The sequence below is a fragment of the Haemaphysalis longicornis genome, unplaced genomic scaffold, assembly GCF_048455015.1.
Source record: "Haemaphysalis longicornis isolate Haplotype H1 unplaced genomic scaffold, Haemaphysalis longicornis Haplotype H1 scaffold_5, whole genome shotgun sequence".
Classification (NCBI taxonomy): domain Eukaryota; kingdom Metazoa; phylum Arthropoda; class Arachnida; order Ixodida; family Ixodidae; genus Haemaphysalis; species Haemaphysalis longicornis.
In genome coordinates, this window is record NW_027526385.1 from 170,616,157 (window position 1) to 170,636,854 (window position 20,698).

At 47.3% G+C, this 20,698-nt stretch overlaps 1 protein-coding gene across 1 annotated transcript; it reads right to left on the minus strand.

The window, feature by feature from the left end:
• Nucleotides 1-731: 731 nt before the first annotated feature.
• Mge (translocase of outer mitochondrial membrane 22 homolog mge) lies at nt 732-19,333 on the minus strand. The gene is made up of 4 exons (XM_077671296.1): nt 18,966-19,333; nt 14,499-14,750; nt 12,001-12,092; nt 732-2,533 (listed from the first exon to the last, which is right to left on the minus strand). Exons 1-4 carry the CDS (start codon nt 19,125-19,127, stop codon nt 2,530-2,532), a joined length of 510 nt encoding a protein of 169 aa, XP_077527422.1. The 5' UTR covers nt 19,128-19,333; the 3' UTR covers nt 732-2,529.
• Between the last annotated feature and the right edge of the window lie 1,365 nt (nt 19,334-20,698).

The window sequence follows — 20,698 nt, forward strand, 5'->3', positions numbered from 1 at the left end:
CGTTTTCTCCGCAATAACAAAAAGTACTTTTGCCATCCTTTTAAAATGCTTTGGAAATAACATTGAGCTACCTTCTGGGTATTTTCGACAGACCATACGCCATTGCCCAGCCGGTCATTTTTGGCACCCCTAAGGGGAAATTTTCGTAAAGCTCGAATATTAATCATTCATTACAAAAAAAATGCTGTGAGGCTGTGTGATTTGAAAAGCTGCAAATAAATGTTAATGTTCTAGCAAACCAGTACGAAAATGTTTGTTGCGGTCATTTAAGTAAAAGTTGACTAAAAAAATTACCAAACTTTGACGCTTTTTCGCAGATTCCCGCTGTTGATTCGGGTGGAAAATCGATTAGCTCGGTGTTTACGCAGCGTATCCTCCGATTGTATCTATTTACCTGTTCACACATGCTACCATAACCGGTAATGGTTCCTTTGGGAAAAAAATATAAATTTTATGACTTTCATGTCTTTTGCAGAACTTTGGAGGCCACCACAAGGACGAAAATTGTTTCCCCAAAAATATTTTACCAAGTATCACCTCTGGACTCCAAACTGCTAAAATGAATTTTCGAAGCATATCCGGAACATTGAAAAATTGCCGGGTCACCTTTGGCATGGAATCACCGAACTTAAAGCGGAGAAGGCCTCAACGCAAGGAACATGTAAGCATGAAGTCAGGAACACCGCTTCTTAGGCCCCTTCCAGCTTGAAGGGAGACTACGGAGCTCAAAGTATCTGCGAAATTGCCAAGTTTATTTGAACTGTTTACAGAGACAAAAGTAAACCACCCGTGCAATGACATCTTGGGAGAGCCAACACAGACCCGCAAACAGTGCCAGCGTGACAATCTATATCTACAAAACGAAAGAAAGGGCCTCCCTGGCAAGACCGTCAGCACCACTACATCTCCTGACCCCTCCTGCACACAGAAGGCGACACCACTGACCGATGCATACGCGGTACTGAAAAAAAGAAAGAACCACAGGCTACCAGTGCACGTTTTCCAAGCAATGACGTTCCAGTGCCAAGGTTCTACCCAAACTGCAAAACTTGTACCTACAACAAAAAGTGGTATTGATCCCTCGGCAAACCGGGACACTCCACTGCTTCGGCCGTCTATGCTGTGCTTATCGCAAGTCTCCATTTCAAAAAATAACGCTGTATTTTTATTTGTCCGCACGCTGCTTTATATCAATTACAACCTCTTTTTACAATACCTGTGCACTGGGAACTACTCGTGGTTACGGGTGCTGGAATTATCTGATCAGTGTCAACTGGAGCAACACACTTCAAAACAACATGACAGAGCATCCATCTAGTATAATCTTCATGACAAACTACAACACCTGCCACCATTAATACACTGCCGGTCAAACTGCACCCTCGTGATCAACCTTTGTGGATTTTTTGAAGCCAACTTTCTTCCATCCATTAGCCAGGTACCTTGAATTAGCCACAAGCCCCCAGACACTACAACCCAACGCCTGCTTTTTTTTTTTTTTTTGAACGCCTACTCTTCCAGCTGTCCGACTCAGATCAAAACTCGGCTCAAATCAACTTGTCTCTGAGTCTGCCCAAACTTCGTGCATCATAAGAGATCTTCGCATTTACGCCTACCCATAACATTAGTTCTTCAATGTACACCATGTGCGAAACTCCGCTGTAGAATCCGGACCGTGTGAGCAGGGCCAACTACATTTGCAAGGCACCTAGGGGATGAAAACTGAACTTTACTGAACAGTTATTTTTGATAACACAACCAGACCAAATAAACCTTCCTTTTTAAGTTTCAAAACATCAAATTAGGCAACGTGTGCAAACGTTCCCGAGCTTTTTTTCATTACGGCTCACGGCAACAGCCACCACCGCTTCGCTTGAGCACTACATCAACTTTCCGTCAAGAGATGATGGGCTTATCAACTTGCCCCTCTGTGACGCCAGTGCAAGGAGCCAACCGCGGACCAGTTTTTGATACATTGGGCCTATGGGGAGTTCTGCAACTTGTGCTTATATATAACGCGCAACTTTCCAGGCAGAGTTATTAGCTTATGTTTGAAGCAAAGGCTCTAACGCACTGCAAGATGCCTCAAAATGTTTGCATTGAACCGCAGGGGCATCAGTAGATTCCGCAGAGACAGGGAAGCGACGCTGACATTCACTGAACGTGCCACGGTGTATTTACAGCCTACGCTCTCACGTACAAAACCCGTGCCACTGCTGCGCAACAGCTTCACTTCTGAAGTGTGCCATAAAAAGGAGGGGGGGAAAAACATACAGAAAAGGTAATGAAAAAGAATGTTTGCCTATTGTCTACAAAACCGCGCACTACAAGTAACCCACAACAACGCCGCCTTTCGAGATGTGCTTGACAACTGAAGCCGCACTCCGCAAAAAAAAAAGAGAAAAAAAACACGTTGCAGCCAGTTTGTTGGAAAGCACATCTTCCAGTCCTCTTCCTTCCAAGCCTGCAGATTTTGTTGAGATGAGCTGCTGCGTCCCCTCTGTCGCTCCAATGCCGTTCAAGATGCCTTTACCTGTTAGGGAGAAAAAGAAGTTTGGGATTAGAGGCGACTCCTCGCTTGATGGAATTAACAAGAATGCACAACATGACAATCACAGCTCCACCCATGGATATGTAAACATGTGATGCATGCACACGCCTGCAAGTTCTGACATTTCAGGGGGAGCGTTTTTCACAGGCGTAACAGCATGATCATGGCAATGACGACAATGATGATACTGGTGGAGACTCCACGTAAGCATACACGGACCAATGGACCTTTTTCCAGAAACGGTCCTCCTAGCAGCCGCCACGGTGAACTAAAAATGGCAGTAAGGCACGTCCCTTAAAAATACGGGCTTTCGGAGAACGCGTGCACAAAATATCCTGGTCCTTCAGTCCCTCCCGTACCCACCCGTCACCCGTATACCTTTCACGTGCATTTCACGGCAGCAGGCGCACGTTCCCGCGACTTATCTGCAATGGTCGAAGAGCCCCGTCTAATTTTTTAATTTTTTCCCCCGTCACTCCTTCACTGGCAACCATACACGTGCTCGCCGTGTGGTCAGCCTCACACGTCTTTGCCCCTTTCCTTAGAAAGCCTTTTTTTTTTGTGTGTGTGTGCACGTACGAACCCACCACGAGCTGTAGAAATAGAAAAAAAATAACGCGCAGCACTTGAGAGCATAGCCACCCCCCAGGCAGAAAGTCAAGGGGTGCCCTTTTGTTTATTTTGCCGGAGGCGCCTGCCAAGAATGGCGGACCAGCAGCTCGCGCATGCGCAGATCGCTACTGGAAAAAGGTTCGTTTCCAGCATAATTTCTTGACGGGCAAATCTACGTGCCTCACATGTGGGCCCATTTCGGCCTTACATTATACAAATAAAAAGAGGGAAATAGGGAATAAGCGAGAGAACAAGACAAGCAGCTAATCAGAATCAGAGGAAGCGGTACACGGTCACAAATACGGCGATTTCGTGATAACACCCGCTAGAATTGCACCCCTGCCGACAACGCACAGAGAAATAAACGAGAAACTTGTCTTTGCTGCGCTTGGTGAAATGCAAGCACAATATTCCGAAAGCATTTCTCTCTCTTCCCCCTTACACGCAGAGGAGTAAGGGCCGGGAATAGGGTTGCCACGTGCCCGGTTTTTTAGACAGCGGGCCGGTTGCCGGTCCTTAGTTAAAACGGGCCGTTATTGGCCGTTTTTGTTACCATCGTGCCGCGATAATTTTTTTTTGCATTTTTTAAGCGTTAATTCAGCAACTACGACGATAAATAGGTGTCGGCAAGCTGTGCAAAGACACGCGAGCAGAGAAAATATGCGGGCGAAATGCAAAAAAGAGCTTTTATTGGACGAAGTATGAAGGTTACCTTTCAGTGCAGCACATTCACAGCACTAACCAAAATTTCAGTAACTTTCATTACAAGCGTTATGTTGATTCCTCTCTAGGAAAACGCTAAAATGCATATGACATTGCATGTCATAAAACATGGATTCTTTTTTTTTTTCACCACAAATTTTGGCTTCTAAATACCACGCCCCCCCCCCCCCCCCCGCCTATCTCCCGAAAGGCCTTTTTTTTTTTTTTTTTTTTTTCAGAAAATGGTGGCAACCCTAGCCGAGAAAAACATTGAAGCAGTTCCACTTAATTAACGCAGAAGCTGTCGGAAGTGCACAGCAGTGATTCGCCACAGGGGCCGTGGCGCCCTTCTCCGCTCTTTGCTTGCAGGCAGGTGACCAATATGCTCGGTGAAGAGAGAGCGCTCGTGATCTACCGGTATGTGCACGGCTTTTTAGTTTTGTGCTCGCAGAGCCCAGCAGCGGAAGAAGAAGAATGCGTCGAAAGGGTTTTGGATGCATTCAAAGGCCCATGGATGCCCAGCACTCACTTTCACTCACGAGATGGCAGTCGAACAAAGAATAAAGTTTCTAGACCTAATATGCACTTCAGAACCGACCTCGCGTGCTGGAGATCGGGAAGGGAAGGGTTTTCTGCCCTTTGACTCTGCGCATTCGAAGAATGCCAAGCGCGGATTGGCGAACAGTGCCCTGAACTCGGCTTTAAGCCGGTCATGCTGCCGCGAAATGGAGAGGAGCTTCACAGACCAAAGCTCGAAGCTCTGCAATGCAGGCTACCCAAAAATGTGGTCCTGGTGTGGATCTGCGAGTCATTGCTTAAAAACATAAAAGGAAAACTTCCTGAGGGTCCGAGAGAGGCCACTGACAGGAGCAAGCTTGCAGTTGTGCTCTATCTGCACCGAATAACACACAACATTAGGAAGATAGCAGCCAGAGAGGGGGTGACAGTTGTGTGATCAGCCCCAAACAATGGGTACGCCATGTGCCGCCGCCTCAACCAGCCGATGATAGCGAGCCATTGCACAACCGAGCACACAGCATGTGTGCAGGGGGTTGTGCACAAGCTACATGGCCAGACCGGCCATTGTATCAACGACCGAGTTCGAGAGCACAAGGACTCAACAAAGACCGTTCTGTCAGACATTTAGCAGTGCACCTCCGAGATTGCCCCAAGTGTGAAGTGGACTTCCATGGCATCATTACCACGCATAAAAACAACGACAGGCCTGCGTGCGAAATCATCGAAGCTATGGAAGTTGAAGAGGGCGCCGGCAATTGTGCCAGTACTGCGTCGGTTGCGCTAACGGATAAAGAAAAACCACTTCTGCGCACTGTTGCTCCTGGACCACGTGGCTAGGGGAGGGTATAAATGTAAAAGGCGAGGCGTAATAAAAATTCAGTTGGTAGTGTCAGCGCTTGTGCTTCGTGTTTCGTCTCAGTTAAATTTCGTTTCGTCCTCAGTTTCGTCCTCAGTTAAATTTAGGCTGACCAGTATTTAATTATGTTTTATAAGCCCCATAAATACTAAAGTTAGTATACCTACGCTTGTACTCAGAAATTTCCATTCAGTTCGAAATCCCAAAGTTTGGTATTTGCACCCGCCCCCCCTCCACCTGTAAACAAATTTTCCAGTTTGCTGAACTTGGTTGTTTGAAGTAGAGGCACCAGCCAGCTAGACATAAAGCAAGATTTTTCCCTCAGAACAAAATTTCAAAATCTGTTTCCTACAGTCCACTGTTCCACTGGCTTCAGGCTGAAAAAAAGAAAAAAAAAAAAGGAAGGAGCTACATACACCTACAAGTCTGACGCACTGCTAATGTAAGCATTTAACTCTTTCGTTACCGCGCAAAATTGACCAATTTTGAAGGGTCTAACAAAACATTTTTTTGTGCTATAAATATTGGTTAGGCACACATTGCAGTGACATAAAATGCAGATTATTCCATGCGCTTTCCAACGATACCAGTTTTAATAATGTTTTCCTCAATAATAATTGCGAAAAAAAATATCGAATTTGAAAATTTTGTCCACGTGTCGAAGAAAATAAGAAAAAGTAAGTTGTGTATAATAAACTACCAGTAGTAGAAAAAATTTAGAATATACATTTTGTAGGTAGACATTTCAAAAACCCGTCCTAGAAAAAAAATTGAGTTGCGCAGTGCAATTTGTGAGATATAAAAAAAAATGTTAGCGCGCGTGGTGCCCGTGCCATGTGGTGAAGCCCAACCACTATTTCAAATTTTGCTATTTTAGTAGTTCTCTGGAAGAAATTTGGTATTTTGACATTATTAAAGGCCCAAATTAGCCTCCACGTGATGTAAAAACACCTTGTCAATGATTATGACCGGCACAATATTGAAGGCAAGCAAGCGATGTGAAAAAAATCGGCTTGGAGTTGAGAACCAAACTCTTTGGTGGATGCTTGTTGGCGTTCTGATCATCACTTATCAGTCAGAACTTTCATTTGCGGTTTATTATCATGTTCTGACTCACTATAGTAGCCCTGCTTGCAGGAATAAGGCACGATGCGCTAGAATCATGCCCAGCAAGCTTTCACCAAGCCGCCGTCAGGCTTTGAAGCGAGTTCAACACCTCGAGCCTACTACATTGCAGCGCCACCTAACAATTTTGAAAAGAAACAAATACAAGGCTGTTGGAGACTTCGTCAGAATAGATAGTACAACTAAGAAGCGATACTAGACCTCCGGAAATTCCTCGTATGAAACCGAAACTGGCCGGTGAACAGCTGGTGGTGTTCAAGGCCAATTGGAAGCGTTCTCCTCGTCTGAACTGATACCCGACGACTTGGTGTTATCGTTTGACTTTCAGCGGAAGCTCTTATCGCAAAAGCAAGGCGTAGATAAAGTGGAAGCGCGAGCGGCATGCTTGTTTTGAGGAGCAGTAGCGGGGAACGGAGGCGCCATGGCAAGTGAGCTTGTAGTTGGGTAACTGCGTAGTAGCGCCAAATATGAATTTCGCAATGCAAAAACGAAACCGAAACTGCTGGAAACTGGTTGAAAATGGCAGGCACACTTGCTAGACGTGCGGGGGACCACCAGAAATAAGCTTTGGGAGAATAAAGCTGCCCTTTGACCGAACCAAAGATAATAAGTGAATAGCTGGGGCCATTTTAAAGTAATTATCACCTCTCAACACTGTCGGATTACAAAGTTGACCTCATTATTTGGTATTTGACTTGCCAGGAGCCTTTCGACAAAAAACATATTATGGTAATGCAGCCTAACCACGATCTGCATCCTTTTTGCTCAAGTGCAGCAGCCACGCCCCCTTCCTCAAAAACACACGCACCTCAGCTCGCAAAAAACGCCGTCAAAAATCTCAATGTCGTCGGAGCGGGAAAATTTAAACTGATTCTAGAAGGGCAGTGCCTAGACTAACCACAGGCCGCATTAGGTGTACGAGAAACAACTACAACATGTTGAAATAGGCAATATAAATCATCGATCACCGGTGATCGATTTGAATAGGCGTGGTAACGAAAGAGTTAAAAGGTCCATAATCCAGCTTTTGAGACAATGAGTGAAAACGAAGTCAAATTTCCTTCCAGACACCAGGAAATATTCGCGCATTTGTTTGTACCCACTCAGAACTGGTAATGAACCCTGCGACAGTTTGTGGCGTACGTTGTTCTTACAAACATGCCAGTGGGTTAGGCTCAGCTCTTTGAGCACAGCTGTGGGGCGGTGGTCTCGAATAACCGGTACTGAACTGCTGTTAAGACAGCGACAGCAATCACTCTGTGCTTTGGCTCAACAGAGAGGGCACAGAAGCTTCGAGGAGGCATTCCAGGAGCTTGGAATCCTGCCACCTGCAGAACTGCATTCCCTAAGCAAACGGGTGGACAAGAAGTGCATTTCAAGCACGTCCGCAAAGGTCGCAGCAGAAGCTAGGGCCATTGTTGCAGCGCAGCAAACAGGGCCCGTCTCGAGGACTGTTAGGGTGCAACTAGTGTCACTAGATCAGTCTTCACAGTATCACCACTCTTCTCTGTCCTTGTACGCCGCTGACAGCGGCCTTTCGTCGAACCGCGTCACGTGACATTTGTGTACCCTGGAAGACCCATGGGCGCTGATATTTTGGTGCCCGTGTTGTCGCGTGTGCGCGTTCATCGATAAATCATGATTTTCGGGGCGCAGTGCGACTGTATGACACATTAAGAGTGAATTTTTAAGCCCCAGACCGAGTATCGATGCCATGCTGCTCTGTAGTGAGCTGTTTCAATCGGCCGGAGAGTGGAAAACGCCAGCTTCGCTTCCCGCTGGGAAAAAACGACAGTGGCCTAGCGTAACCTACAGCCACTGAAAAAGTGCAGCTTATTTAGTCACTCCGGCACAACTTAGAGCCACTAAATAAGCTACGCTAGCGTGGCCCAGCCTGGCCCTGTCACAGCTGTCATGGTTGCCAGGCGGCACCCAGACCAATTCCGCCCGTCAAGGTCGGCCACAATTGGGCGCATAAAGCTGGCCACCCTGGTGATGGGCACCAAAATGGCTGCCGGCATGCATCAGTGTCGTTACTCTGAAGCATAGTTTATTTAGTTGTTCTAGGTGCAACTAGTCTCACTAGATAAGGTTTCAGAGTATCGGCACTCTCTGCTCCCATTGTTCCGTGCCGCCACCGTGATCATTGCTCAATTCGCATCACGTGGCATTTTTTCACGCTGCGACGGTTCATGTGTGCGGCCATTTTGTTATTTATACGTCTTCTGTCGGTCAACTGTGGTAGTAGCCTCAGTTTGTCCTCCCGCGGCTGCACGCGACTGGCGTCGTTCCGAACGCGAACCAAAGATAACGCAATTCGTAGCATTTCAGCTGCCGAAGCGTGGCCGAAGACGTCGTCTTTGCTGCGTTTTCGGCAGTGTTGTTTACAAACGACCTCGTCAAAGTTAGCGGTGAGGCCGCAGAAGCGGCAATCTGGCAACACTGATAAACACCAAAATGGCCGCCATTGCTCGCTTGTGTGCCTTAGCGACGGTACTCTGCACCTTATAGGGTTGCCACCTTTCCTCCAAAAGAAAACCGGCCCTCCGAGGGGGGGGGGGAGGGGGTATATAGAAGGTTGAATTTGTGTTGGAAAATAGACGCCACGTGTTTTTTGCGATGCAATGCCAGTCATTGTAGCGTTTTCCTAATGAGCAATCAACATAAAATTAGTGCGGAAAGTGCTTAATTAAGAGTGTCTCGAAGGGAAACCTAAACGTGATTTTCTGGAAACACGTGACGTATTTTCTTTGCTCACGTGTCTTTGCACAACTTGTCGGCACATATTTATTGGTGTAGTCGCTGAGTCGACGCTTATAAAATGCCAAAACGATCATAATCGTGGCACGATGTCCAAAAAACCGGCCAATGACGGCCGGTTTTAGGTATGGACCGGCAACTGGCCCGCTGTCTAAAAAACCAGTCAGGCCGGTCAAAAACCGGCCAGGTGGCAACCCTAGAACCTTATCTAGTGACACTAGGTGTAACATACGGCGGTTGGTGCATTCTTACATTCTGACCTCTTCTGAGACAACCCTGCTGACATTCAGAGCAAATGTGGTGGATACTGAGTGACTAACATAGCAGCAAACAGCTTTTTTTTTTTATCTTTCAAACAAGTCTTTCTCCGTTCTTTACACTTCAGCCTTTTTAGAGTTAGTGCGCTAAACTTTGTGAACTTTACGGAGTCCGATCATAATGAAATTTGCCGTCCCTCTGCTTTAACATGTCCTCAAATCAAGCAAACAACTTTCAGAGTTTTCTACAAACATATTCAGTGAGATCATCTCCAAAGCTTCTTTGCTGAGAAGGGTAAAAATTCAACTCAGTGTTCCAGACTAAAACCCATGGTATGTTACTTGGGAAAACATGACCTACTGTCTAGATTTTTCTTGTGTTGACTGTTATTTCCCCAGCTTGCATCAAAACACAGTTTTTACAGGTGCAGGGTGCACAAAAATGTAACCAAATAAGCAGTGATAAAAAACTAAACACAGATTAAAAAAAAAAAACAGCTCATACTATACAAATGTGGCAAGTGCATTTGAGTTGTCAAAATTATTCAAAGGAAATCTTTTTCAAGTAACGCCTCCCCTAAGCTCTTAAAAAAACTTTTTTTTTTCAATTTTTAAGTAAGCTCTGTGAAACTTGTCAGTCTTGCTGCTTTTCCCCCACTGATTTCAAATATGGCAGTATTTTTTTACTTGGTCAATTACTTCCAGAGATAATTGGAGGTAATTAACCATTTTTGGAGGAACAATAGACAAAACAGTGTTGGTCATAAAACTGTAATATTTACAATTTCCAACCCTGTGAACCCTGGTGAGTGCAATAAGACAATCAGTTTTTGATGCACCGCTTGGAAATAATTTTACAGCTCATTAAACCTTGGTGGCATCAGTGGCAAGGAACTATTTCGAGTGCCCTTTTCAAACACTGAAGTTTCATGAGCTGTAAAATTAGTTCCAAGAGATGCATCAAAAAACTGATTGTCTTATTGCACTCACCAGGGTTCACAGTGTTGGAAAATGTAAAGATTACAGTTTTATGACCAACACCGTTTTGTCTATTGTTCCTCCAAAAATGGTTAGTTACCTCCAATTATCTCGGGAACTAATTGACCAAGTAAAAAAATACTGCCATATTTGAAATAAGTGGGAGGAAAGCAGCAGCAAGGCTGACAAGTTTCACAGAGTTTACTTAAAAATTAACAGAAATAGTTTTGAGAGCCATGTCCCCCCTTAAAGAAATTGAAGCATTGAACAGGAGCAGGGAAACAGCTGCACGGGAAGCCCACCATAGTAAAGAGAAAGCAAGCACATGTGCCAGTGACACTTGAATTACATTACGAGCAAACTTCCGTTTTTTTTTTTTTAATGTGACGAAGTCTGTCGACTTGTGCCACAGAAGCATGATTATGACGTACACCAAGTGCAGTTCGTTGTGATGCCCCCCTCCCATTTCTCGTGCATTCCTGGCTATGGAATTGCAGTGCTTATAAGAGTATTAAAAATAAACATTACACTCGGGTGCCCTGTAGGAACATCAGCAGCTGGTGTAGCGCACCGCTCCACCAAAGTGACAGACCTGAGACTTCAGCACTCGTGCACGTATTGCAAAAAGAGACTGCGCTTAGTGTGCGACATCTTCGATTGTTTCTCACGTAGTTCGTTGTCACTGCAGTTTTGCAAAAAATGCACACTAACACAGAAACATTGCGGAAACGGCACACGCTAGTTTAAAATGCTCCTCGCAGTAACGCGCTCTTTTGCCGTGGAGCCGCGGGGACATCTTCCTGCGCAGTTCTCAAGTTGTGCCCGCTGTTACGAATCGGCCAGCGCCGCCGTACTTTCCCGCATCACTCCTCGGCTGTGCGGCGAAGCCACTGCATGCGCCTTTAAGGCCCGGCCAGACAAGCCCAGGCCAGACGCTTCGCTTTCGGCGCTTTTCAAAACTTCGACGGTTGCCGGCCCGGCGAGGCACGTCTCAACGCGCTTCAAGGACACAGAGGCCCCGCGATCTCAGCGGAGTCCTCCTCTCTCCCCTCTCCCGGACTCAACGTCCGCCGAGGCTATCGACTGCTCACGAACTCTGGAAAGAGCGTTGTGTGTCTGTGACGTTCGTGGCGTGTTGCCGCTTGTTGGCGTTTTGACCGTTACCGCTTTTGGGTATAAATAGAAGCCCTGCAAGCGCTATTTCCATTCCTGTTTGAGCAGCGAATCCATGCTGTCGCTCTGCTTGAGTCCTGTATTGTAACCTCGCCCGTCGGGGCATTGTTCTTTGGCTTCAGCTCACCTCTTGCTATGAAGTAAACAGTTACGTTAGCCTACAGCTTCTGGACTTCTTCACGGCTGCAACAGCGGCTGGCCGCTCGCGTCACACCACGCTACCACACGTATGTCGGAGGCCACGGAGCTCGGATCGGGTGCCCCCACCCGGTCACAACACCGCGCATGGTCGGAAGTCAATGCAAGTACTCCCCATAACTTGTTCTCGTAACTGCATTTGTTCGCTGCACATCACATCATGGGAACTCGTAAGAGCAAGTTTCACCAGCTTTCAACACTCAACGCCCGCGCATTTGCCGCTCCCCCATGCCGCGGCCAGTCCTCCCGCATGGGCTGCCAAGCCTTACCGTGCCTGCTGTGGTGGTGGAGGGGGACCCATGACGGGCATCATGCCAGGCCCCGCACCGCCTGACACCGCCGCACTGGGACCCAGCAGAATCTGCAAGGGGGGGACACAGAGGGGGGAGAGAGCGGGTGAGGGCAATGTCAGAAGTACGGCAGACAAACACACCCTTGTTCTTGCCAAAGGCTGCCCCCCTTACTGTCACTGCAGCTGAAGGTGCTTTTGAACACCACGGCACATTCCAACATTCGAGATTTCAAACAGCATCTCTGCCGGGGAGTGCGTTACCACTGCAGGACTGCACACCGAGGGCTCGTCCTGTCTTAGCTGAGCAGTTTTGTAACCACTGATTTTGAGGACTACGAGCAAGCAACAGGCATGGTGCTGCTTACACAGGGTATACTCATTATGTGAGACATGTATATGGCCGTTGCGAGAGCCATATCCCCACTATATTTTCCCGGCAGAAAATTAAGGGAAGAGGAGCTCTTTGATGACAAAATGTTAACGCAACTAGCGCAATCCCCTGCACCAATTCGAGGGCAGTGAACAGCTGTCGTGCTGACGCATTCAGACCACTGAAAAATTGCTGGGGTCCCCTTGGCAAGATGCTCGCGAAAAACAAGGCATTCTGCAGTGCGTCAGGCGTTACACCCTTTGGGTCTTTGTTCCTGTCAACATGGATGCTAAGCCACTGCACTCCTTTGCTCGTAATTACCATGGCAGGGTGTTTCGCCACTTTCATTACTCGTTTCAGTGCCTCACTGCCTTCCGATCCCCACCCACTATGTCTTCACTCTACTTACCAGCACCGATGTCGTTGCTAGACAACCAACCCTTATTTCATAACGGCAGTTTCATCGTTCTTTGTTGTTTTGCAGCTTTGTTGAGACATGCCACGGGAAATCTCGGCATGCCTGCCAATGGGAGAGCTCCGTTACTTGTTTGAAATGCATGATAAACTTGGTATCGTTATTGGAATAAAGCAGTCTTTCCAACGAACCAAACTTGTATTTTGCCTTCACGGCACCTTCAACAGCTGATCGCAGCAAAACAACTTCAAAAGTTGCGACACAGAACACAGTGGTTGCATTCATTACGCGATTCAATGGGGAGGTACGGGACCCAAACCCGTATTTCGAATCCCCCCCTCCACTCGAGCCTCGTGTCGAAGAGCTCCTTGAGCGTGATTTTTGCATAAAGAAGCAGCCGAATTGGGGGAACACACACTCGTCGAGGGCACACCCGGAGCACAAGACTGAGAGCAGTAGTCCTGCCACACGGCGAATTTAATGTCCTTCCTATCGAATGTCATTCGTTCAACTCTATGCCATTTTCTTGACGCGCTGCTCCGCGGCCAAAATTAATGCCATTTGCAAATGATGGCAGTTGCGATGGGTAAAAACTTGTGCCGAGAAAATATTTCAGTAAGCGCTTCAATATTTACGAAAACTGAGCGAAAAGAGCCTAAACACCTTTACTGCACTTTTGAATGCACTTTAAGCACAGTTGTAGCAATTTTTTGAACACGATTAAACATCATGAGCCAAGCCAAGTCAAGCTAGCGCTCGAGCGAGATTAGCGAAACCGTAGTGAGACGGGCAGTTTTCTTGTTTACAACTTTCAATTTGTTTCATATGAATAAATAAATGACTAAAAATTATCACCATCACCACCACCAGCCTATCTACATCCACTGCAGGGCAAAGGCCTCTCCCATTAATCTCAAATTACCCCGGTCCTGTGCTAACTGCGACCATCTTATCCCTGCAAACTTCTTGATCTCATCTGCCCATCTAACTTTCTGCCACCCCCTGCCACGCTTTCCTTCTCTAGGGATCCACTCTGTTGCCCTTAATGACCAGCGGTTATCTTGCCTTCGCAATACATGCCCTGTGCTCATCCATTTATTCTTCTTAATTTATACTACATGTCCATAACACACGTTTGTTCCCTGACCCACTCCGCTCTCTTCTTGTCCCTTAATGTGTTACATCTATCATCTTCCGTTCCACTGCTAGCCGAGTTGCCCTCAGTTTAAGTTGAACCCTCTTAGTGAGCCTCCAAGTTTCTGCCCTGTAGGTGAGTACCGGTAAGATGCAGGTGTCATACACTTTCTTCTTCAGGGACAATGGTAGGCTGCCATTCATTATCTGGGAATGCCTGCTGAATGCACTCCACCCCATTCTTATCCTTCTAATTATCTAATCTAATCTTATCTAATTCTAAAAAATTATACGCATGTAAAAACGTTATAATGCTACTGATGCTTCAGTAATCTGTTTTGGGTGGGGATAACCACCGAGTCGCGGCTGTCGAGATAATAAATGCAGTCGAATGGGTTCCACAAACTCATTTGTTCCCCAATGTCATTATGATCGAATGTCGTTACCTTTTCTCGTGTGGCAGCAAGGTAATGTCCTTTAGAACGAATGACACTCGATGGGAATGAGATTAAATTTGCCGTGTGCCTGCGATATAACCGACGTTTGGTCCCCTCACCTGGCGCTGCTGCTGCCGGCTCATCTCCTCCATCTGGAGCCTCTCCAGCTCGAAGATGACCGGCGCGAAGAGGATGGCCGACGAGGAGAAGAAGATCCAGAAGGCCGCCCGGCCAAAGCCGTACAAGCCCCGCACCGAGCCAAAGGTATAGCGCACCAGGTCGTGTGTGCCGTCTCGCACCGGCTTGGGGAACATCTCCGTCAGGCCCCACAGGCGCTCCGCCAGGGTCTCGTCGATGTCGTCGTCATCATCCTGAAGAGCAGCAAAATAAACAAGGACGCTTAAGGAATTCGAAAATAATGGGGAACACATAGCACAAAGACAAAGATTTACCACAAAATATTAGCACCCCTAACAGAGAACATGTTGTGAGCTGATGAAGTGAGGACATAATAAACAAGGACGCTTAAGGAACTAAACAATGCAAGTTTTGTAGTGGTAAGGCGAGGCCTAGAACCCATAAGCAACGAACATCTTGCAAAGTGAAGTGAGGACAAAATGAACCCGGACACTTTGTGAACTTAAAGGGGCACTGACACAAAAATTTTGCATCTTGTTTTTTTTTGTTGCGATAAGTAGCTAGTTACCTACTTATAACCTGTAGAAACCTCATTTGCTTCAGCGTGCGGCGGTTGTTTAATTAGAGGAATTTTCAATGCGGCCAGTCGCAGTTTCGGTTTCAGCGAGTGCCGCAAAACGATGGATTTTGTGGATTTTGTGTGAACAAAGCTGACCATGTGACCGTCGGAGGGATATCACAGAGCAGAGCCGCCGTAGCACTGTCGAATCCGCATCGACGGCAGTTTCTGCGAATGCCCCCACGTACTGATCTCGTGAGGCGCTTAATTAAAAAGCGACCGTGGATGTGACGCAGGCGCTGCGAGTGCAAATGCTACCGCGGCTAAAGAACGACGCGCGACGCTCGAGACGGTGGGTGGCAAGACGCGCGCTGGGAGCAGCCGGCCCGTCTGCCTACAGGTCCGCCTACAGATGTGTTCGGCTCAGCACTGCGGCGGATATTCGAGTGCCGCTCTCGTAAGCGGTCAGATGACAATTTTTAATGCAACCCGCCATCGCATCATTAACTCCTTTCTCATGTAAGCCACCATGGTCGGGACTTGGGGACAATTTCGTGCAGCGGTAACAAGCTATCACTCGAGCTACCTGCGCCGGCCTGGGCCACTTCGCGGCCGTGGCCGCCGCCTGCACAGCGACCGTGCGGCTAGCTCAGTGAGCTTTTCGTGCCTCCGGCGCGTTTTCGCGTCCAATGTAAATCAAAAGTAATAGAAACAGAGTGCCTGGAATCGCTGTAGAACTTTGGTCGCTACAAGCTGCCCGATGAGCTGACGAATTCACGCCGCCGCCGCCGTCAACGATCGGGTCGTTCGTTCTCGAGAGCAGAAGCTCCGCCCTCCGGCCCTCCGATTGGAGCGGCGAGCCGGCGAAAAGCGCCGACAGTGCGGAAGCGGCAAACACAAACTTGTGACGTGTTTGGATGTTGTTTATTTACAATTGCGCGTGGTCCTCTGCTGGCTACTCGGTTGCGTTTCGCACACTTCAAAATTGATTTTAAATATGTTTTAGGCTGTATTCGCCGTCGATATTTTGCAGATGATGTATATGTATTCCCACCAATCTATCTCCGAAGTTATCTCGCCTTCAAAATTTTGTGTCAGTGCCCCTTTAATAATGCTGACTGTTTAGTTCCTGTATTGCTGTGTGCATGCTTTGATGTAAATAGGCTTTCCGGAGGCTTGACTATTGTGTTTACTTGGATTTGTTTTCCGCGTAAAGCCATGAGCAATGAGACTGCTCTATATTGTACACACTTCGGTTGTCGAAACAGCTTTCCACTCCCACCTTGGTCCTGTACAGGACAGACAGTATGTTCAAATAAATAAATAAATAAAATAATGAACGTTTCGAACGTGTTACCAAACGCAGAAGCTGCCCTTCCCATAAAGACAAAATGTGAAATAAACTGGCCGCGAACACAATTTCAACATTCATTGAGGGACTTCGGGCTGTAAAAATTAGTCCACAGCCTTGCACTATACCACAGCTCACTACTTTGGAGGACCACCAACACGTAAAATTTTTTTTCCTTCCATCATTTTCTTTTAGAAATGGCACTTGGGGCTAAGCAAAAAGAAGTCTCTACTGTCCCTTCAATCATCTTGTATGCACAATCACGAGACTTTGTCGGTGGTTTTCTGAGTGCACTTTTTTTCAACGTTGGTTCAGGAAAGATTTTTTTAGGTTATATTTAGCGTTTACTTATAAGGGCAGCCTGCAGGAAAAGGTTAAATCTACAAGGTTGTACATCTCTCCAGGACCTGCATGTTTGAAAAGGCCTTTGCTCATGTCAAGCAAGGCCCATTTCAGAACCGTGTTTACACTTCATCGGACAACAACTAGAGGAATTACACAGCCATAGTAATTGGCTGCAGAAGTTGTTAAAACCCCGTTGAGTAAAATCGTGAGATGATTTCATGAACTTTAGGGGGACAGGACTAGAACACCTTCAGCGCGCAAAGGCGAAAATGGTTGGCAAAAATGTGCAGATAAAAGCAAATACAAATTTCAAAACCCCCCAACACTTTGTGCGCAATTGTGTACACAGCCCTTGCAATAGATCACTAAACATTGCATCCCTTTAAGAAGAAGCAACTTTGCATTTGGTTATACGCACACCGTTTAAGTAAAAAATGAAGAACACATTTTGTACATGAAACATCGAATGGCACGTGAAAGGGTTAGTACATGTGTAAAGCCGAAAGTTTTGGCTAGCTGACTACTCAACACGGCGCACTGGCTACTGCAAAAAGATAGGACAAGGAAGGAGCAAACAGGACAAATATCACACAACCATCCATACAGGAGAGCACTCGATTGATTGTAGAGTTTAATGTGCCGACGTAACGCAGGCAATGAGGCGCGCCGTAGTGGAGGGCTCCGGATTAATTTGGACCACCTGGAGATCTTTAACGTGCGCCAAAACGTCGTACACATGGGCCTTTTTGCTTTTCGCTTCCATCAAAAAAGCGGCCGCCACGGCCGGGAATCGAACCTGCGTCCTCGTGCTCAGCAGCACAACGCCTTAGCCACTGAGCCACCGCGGCGGGTGACAGGATAGCACTCATCTCGTGCACTGTTCTTTTGCTTCATCACTAGCAAGTATGCCGTCAAGGTTAGCTAGCATCCTAATAACCGCAGTGTGATGCTTTCATCACTTGCCTCCCATCAAACTCGGCACTCGAAGAGATGAAAGTCTAGAGAATCGAAGATGAGAGTCGAAGATGAGAGTCTAGCAGCTTAGCTGAATTCCAAGGTTGCTATTACCACCGCTCAGACAGAGTTCAGTGGAACTCCAGGTTTTGATACTTGTTTACCATTTGTATGCACTCCGAAGGCTAAACCACACTACAACCAAGGGATAGCAACCACTGAGAGCTTTTCACGTTTGAAGGAATGTTTTTGATGAACAGCGTTCACTCTCCTGATACTACTGCTGATCAATGGCTGTGCAATTAATAGTTACAGTATGGCACAAAGCATGCTGCAGCACCACAACACCGCAAAAGGCTCTGTCATTCACCACAGTGCAGGCGTCTGTGCACATTTTCTTGTCTGTGTGAGAATTTTACCCTACACTGGTATGCTGTACGGTATGATGGTTGCAGGTTCTTTTAAGCTTCTTGCGAAGCTGTCACAATCCACACCTTTCATGATGCTATACCGAACATGCCACAAAAACTAACACCGAGTATCCAACTGCGCTTTTGCATACCTCAGTTATTTCGCTGCTTTTAGCTGTTTTTCATCTATTACATCTGCACTGATGCCTCCGCAGTCCCTACCTGGCAAAAAAAGAACATATAGAGAGATGATTTATTTTGTAACACAAGTTAAAAGCTTGCTGTTACAACCCCTTTTTCAATTCCTGAAAAACTAAGCTATTGTACGGCCAAAACGCTGCCTGGTTCGTCTGTCTTTTTGCGGTCCCAGAGTAGGTTTCCAACTCTCGCATTTCGAGAGCGAAACTGATACACGACCCCTATAGCAGCTGAAGGTGCAAAGTCACTTCTTTCGTCTTCCTCCTTTCTCGGCCCTCGGAAGAACTACGGTTTTAGGCGTTATACGTTTGATCACAGTCGACGGGTTTTAAGACGGGCGCTGAAAGTGCCTGATATCTTAGAAGGGACCACTGATGCCGCGTGCTCTCGTGAGGGTACCAGCGAACGAGCAGCAAGCAACCGCGGCGGAACAAGCACGTCGCAGACACGGGGCGCACACCACACGCTGCGGAGGGCCCCACCAGCTTACACCTTCGGCTCATGTTGCGAAAGCAGCACCGATAAAACTTCCCACACGGGTTATTCATCGCGCACAAAGATCGAACCAAAACACTGTCACCAACCGGGTTTGTCGTCTCACGGACGCCTCGGCTTCCCCCCCCCAACTCACTAAGTCATCGGCGCCGCTCTCGGTTGTCGCCACCGTGCCTTCGGTCTCGGTCGCCGACGGCGCGGCGACGTCGAGGTCCCGCTTGGTGACTTTTGGTGATGCTTCACGGCTCTCCGGCAAGCTCATGGCGTCCACACCGCTGTCCCCTTCGTCCGCTGGCATGCCCCTGGGCCGATCCGCTTCGGCGAACGTCCGGCGGTCAAAGCTCGGTCTCTCACGGATGCGATACTCTGCTGCCTGGCGACCACGAGTCCAGCAACCGGCCCCTACACGCAAACGACGCTAGGACTACGCCGCTCACGCTCTTTTTTTTCTCGCCCTCCGCCGCACATGCACGCGGATTGACCGGACACCGAGAAGTCAGAAAACGAGACAAAAGTCAAATCAAGACAAGCCAAATCGGAGCCAGAGCTCGCCCAAGCCCCAAGCCGCTGTGAGCAAAGGCAAGTGTCTGCTACCACCCGGTGGATATAACGCTTTTCGGCCAAAAGCGTTATTCTCACCCATGCGTCACATCCGCATCCGGCTGTGTTTTTGCATTAAAATGTTCTACAAATTTGCCAAACATAAATATTTTAAATGAAGCTTAATTTTAGGAACGCTTGCTTGCTATGTTTTATACAATTATTTCTTTTCTGTGATGTAGCCGTGTGGCTAGCGTTGTTGTCATGCGAGCCAATGCATTTACCTTGGCCAATGTGCGAGCCATTTGGCCGCGTACCTACCTGCGTAACGTTTCCCGCGTCGTTCAACGTTCTTTCTACAGTGGTAAGTGGTTCTGTTCATTGTTCAATCGCTTGTTTTGCTGCGATACCTTACCGCTTGACCTTGTGCAATGTGTAAAATTATACAATTCCCATTCTTTTGTCCTATGCTCCTTAGATCCGCCACAGTAGAGCGCGAAAATTCAGACAAAGGACGGGCCTACTAGTTCGGACCCGTGGCTTTCCAACTTATCGCTAATGCGTATATCTGCCCCTCTACCATCTATGTGCCTTACAAGAGGCCACGCACGATATCGCGTACGCTGGTGGCAATGCAAATTCTTCTGCATCGGTTGCGAACAAGTGTCCGCTTGTCTCAGGTACTGCAGGAGTGTTTGTAGCTGGGCTCGTTGGTTCGTTGCACGGATTGAACAGCACTAAGACGGGACAAAGTGAAACGAAACAACCACGGGAGCTGATTAACCACTGTTTATTTTGGTAGTAAATATTATTTATAGTGGTAAAAGCAATCATGGTTATCTGTGTGCGCATTGCAGCACGCGAAGAAACAGATCAAATAGGCTGTGATAGTGCGTATCTAACATGAGTTGCAGCGCCTTGCAGGTGAAACGTGAACCGCTCCTATCTCGCCAAATATGCGAATTCTCTGCTTAGCGGGGCCAAGAGTGCATGCCGCTAAGGAGCTTGCTGGCTATGCTGTGCAGCAGCTGATCTGGATACCCAGCGGAGCAGAGACGCTGGATTTAGAAGGCAATAGCCATCCCTCTTCACGTCTTGCAAGCACTCAGTGCAATCCAGTTTTGGGGCTCAAATCTAGCATCTCCGCTCTGCTGGGTTACCAGATCAGCTGCTGCACAGCAAGCCAATAGGCTCCTGGCCGATATGCACTACAGTCAAGCGCCCGTATAACAAAGCGTGGGGGACTGCGATACTTGTTCGTTACACATGTCACTTCATTTTATACGTCACGCATTTCATTGACCCAATAAAGCAGATAAGCATACTGAG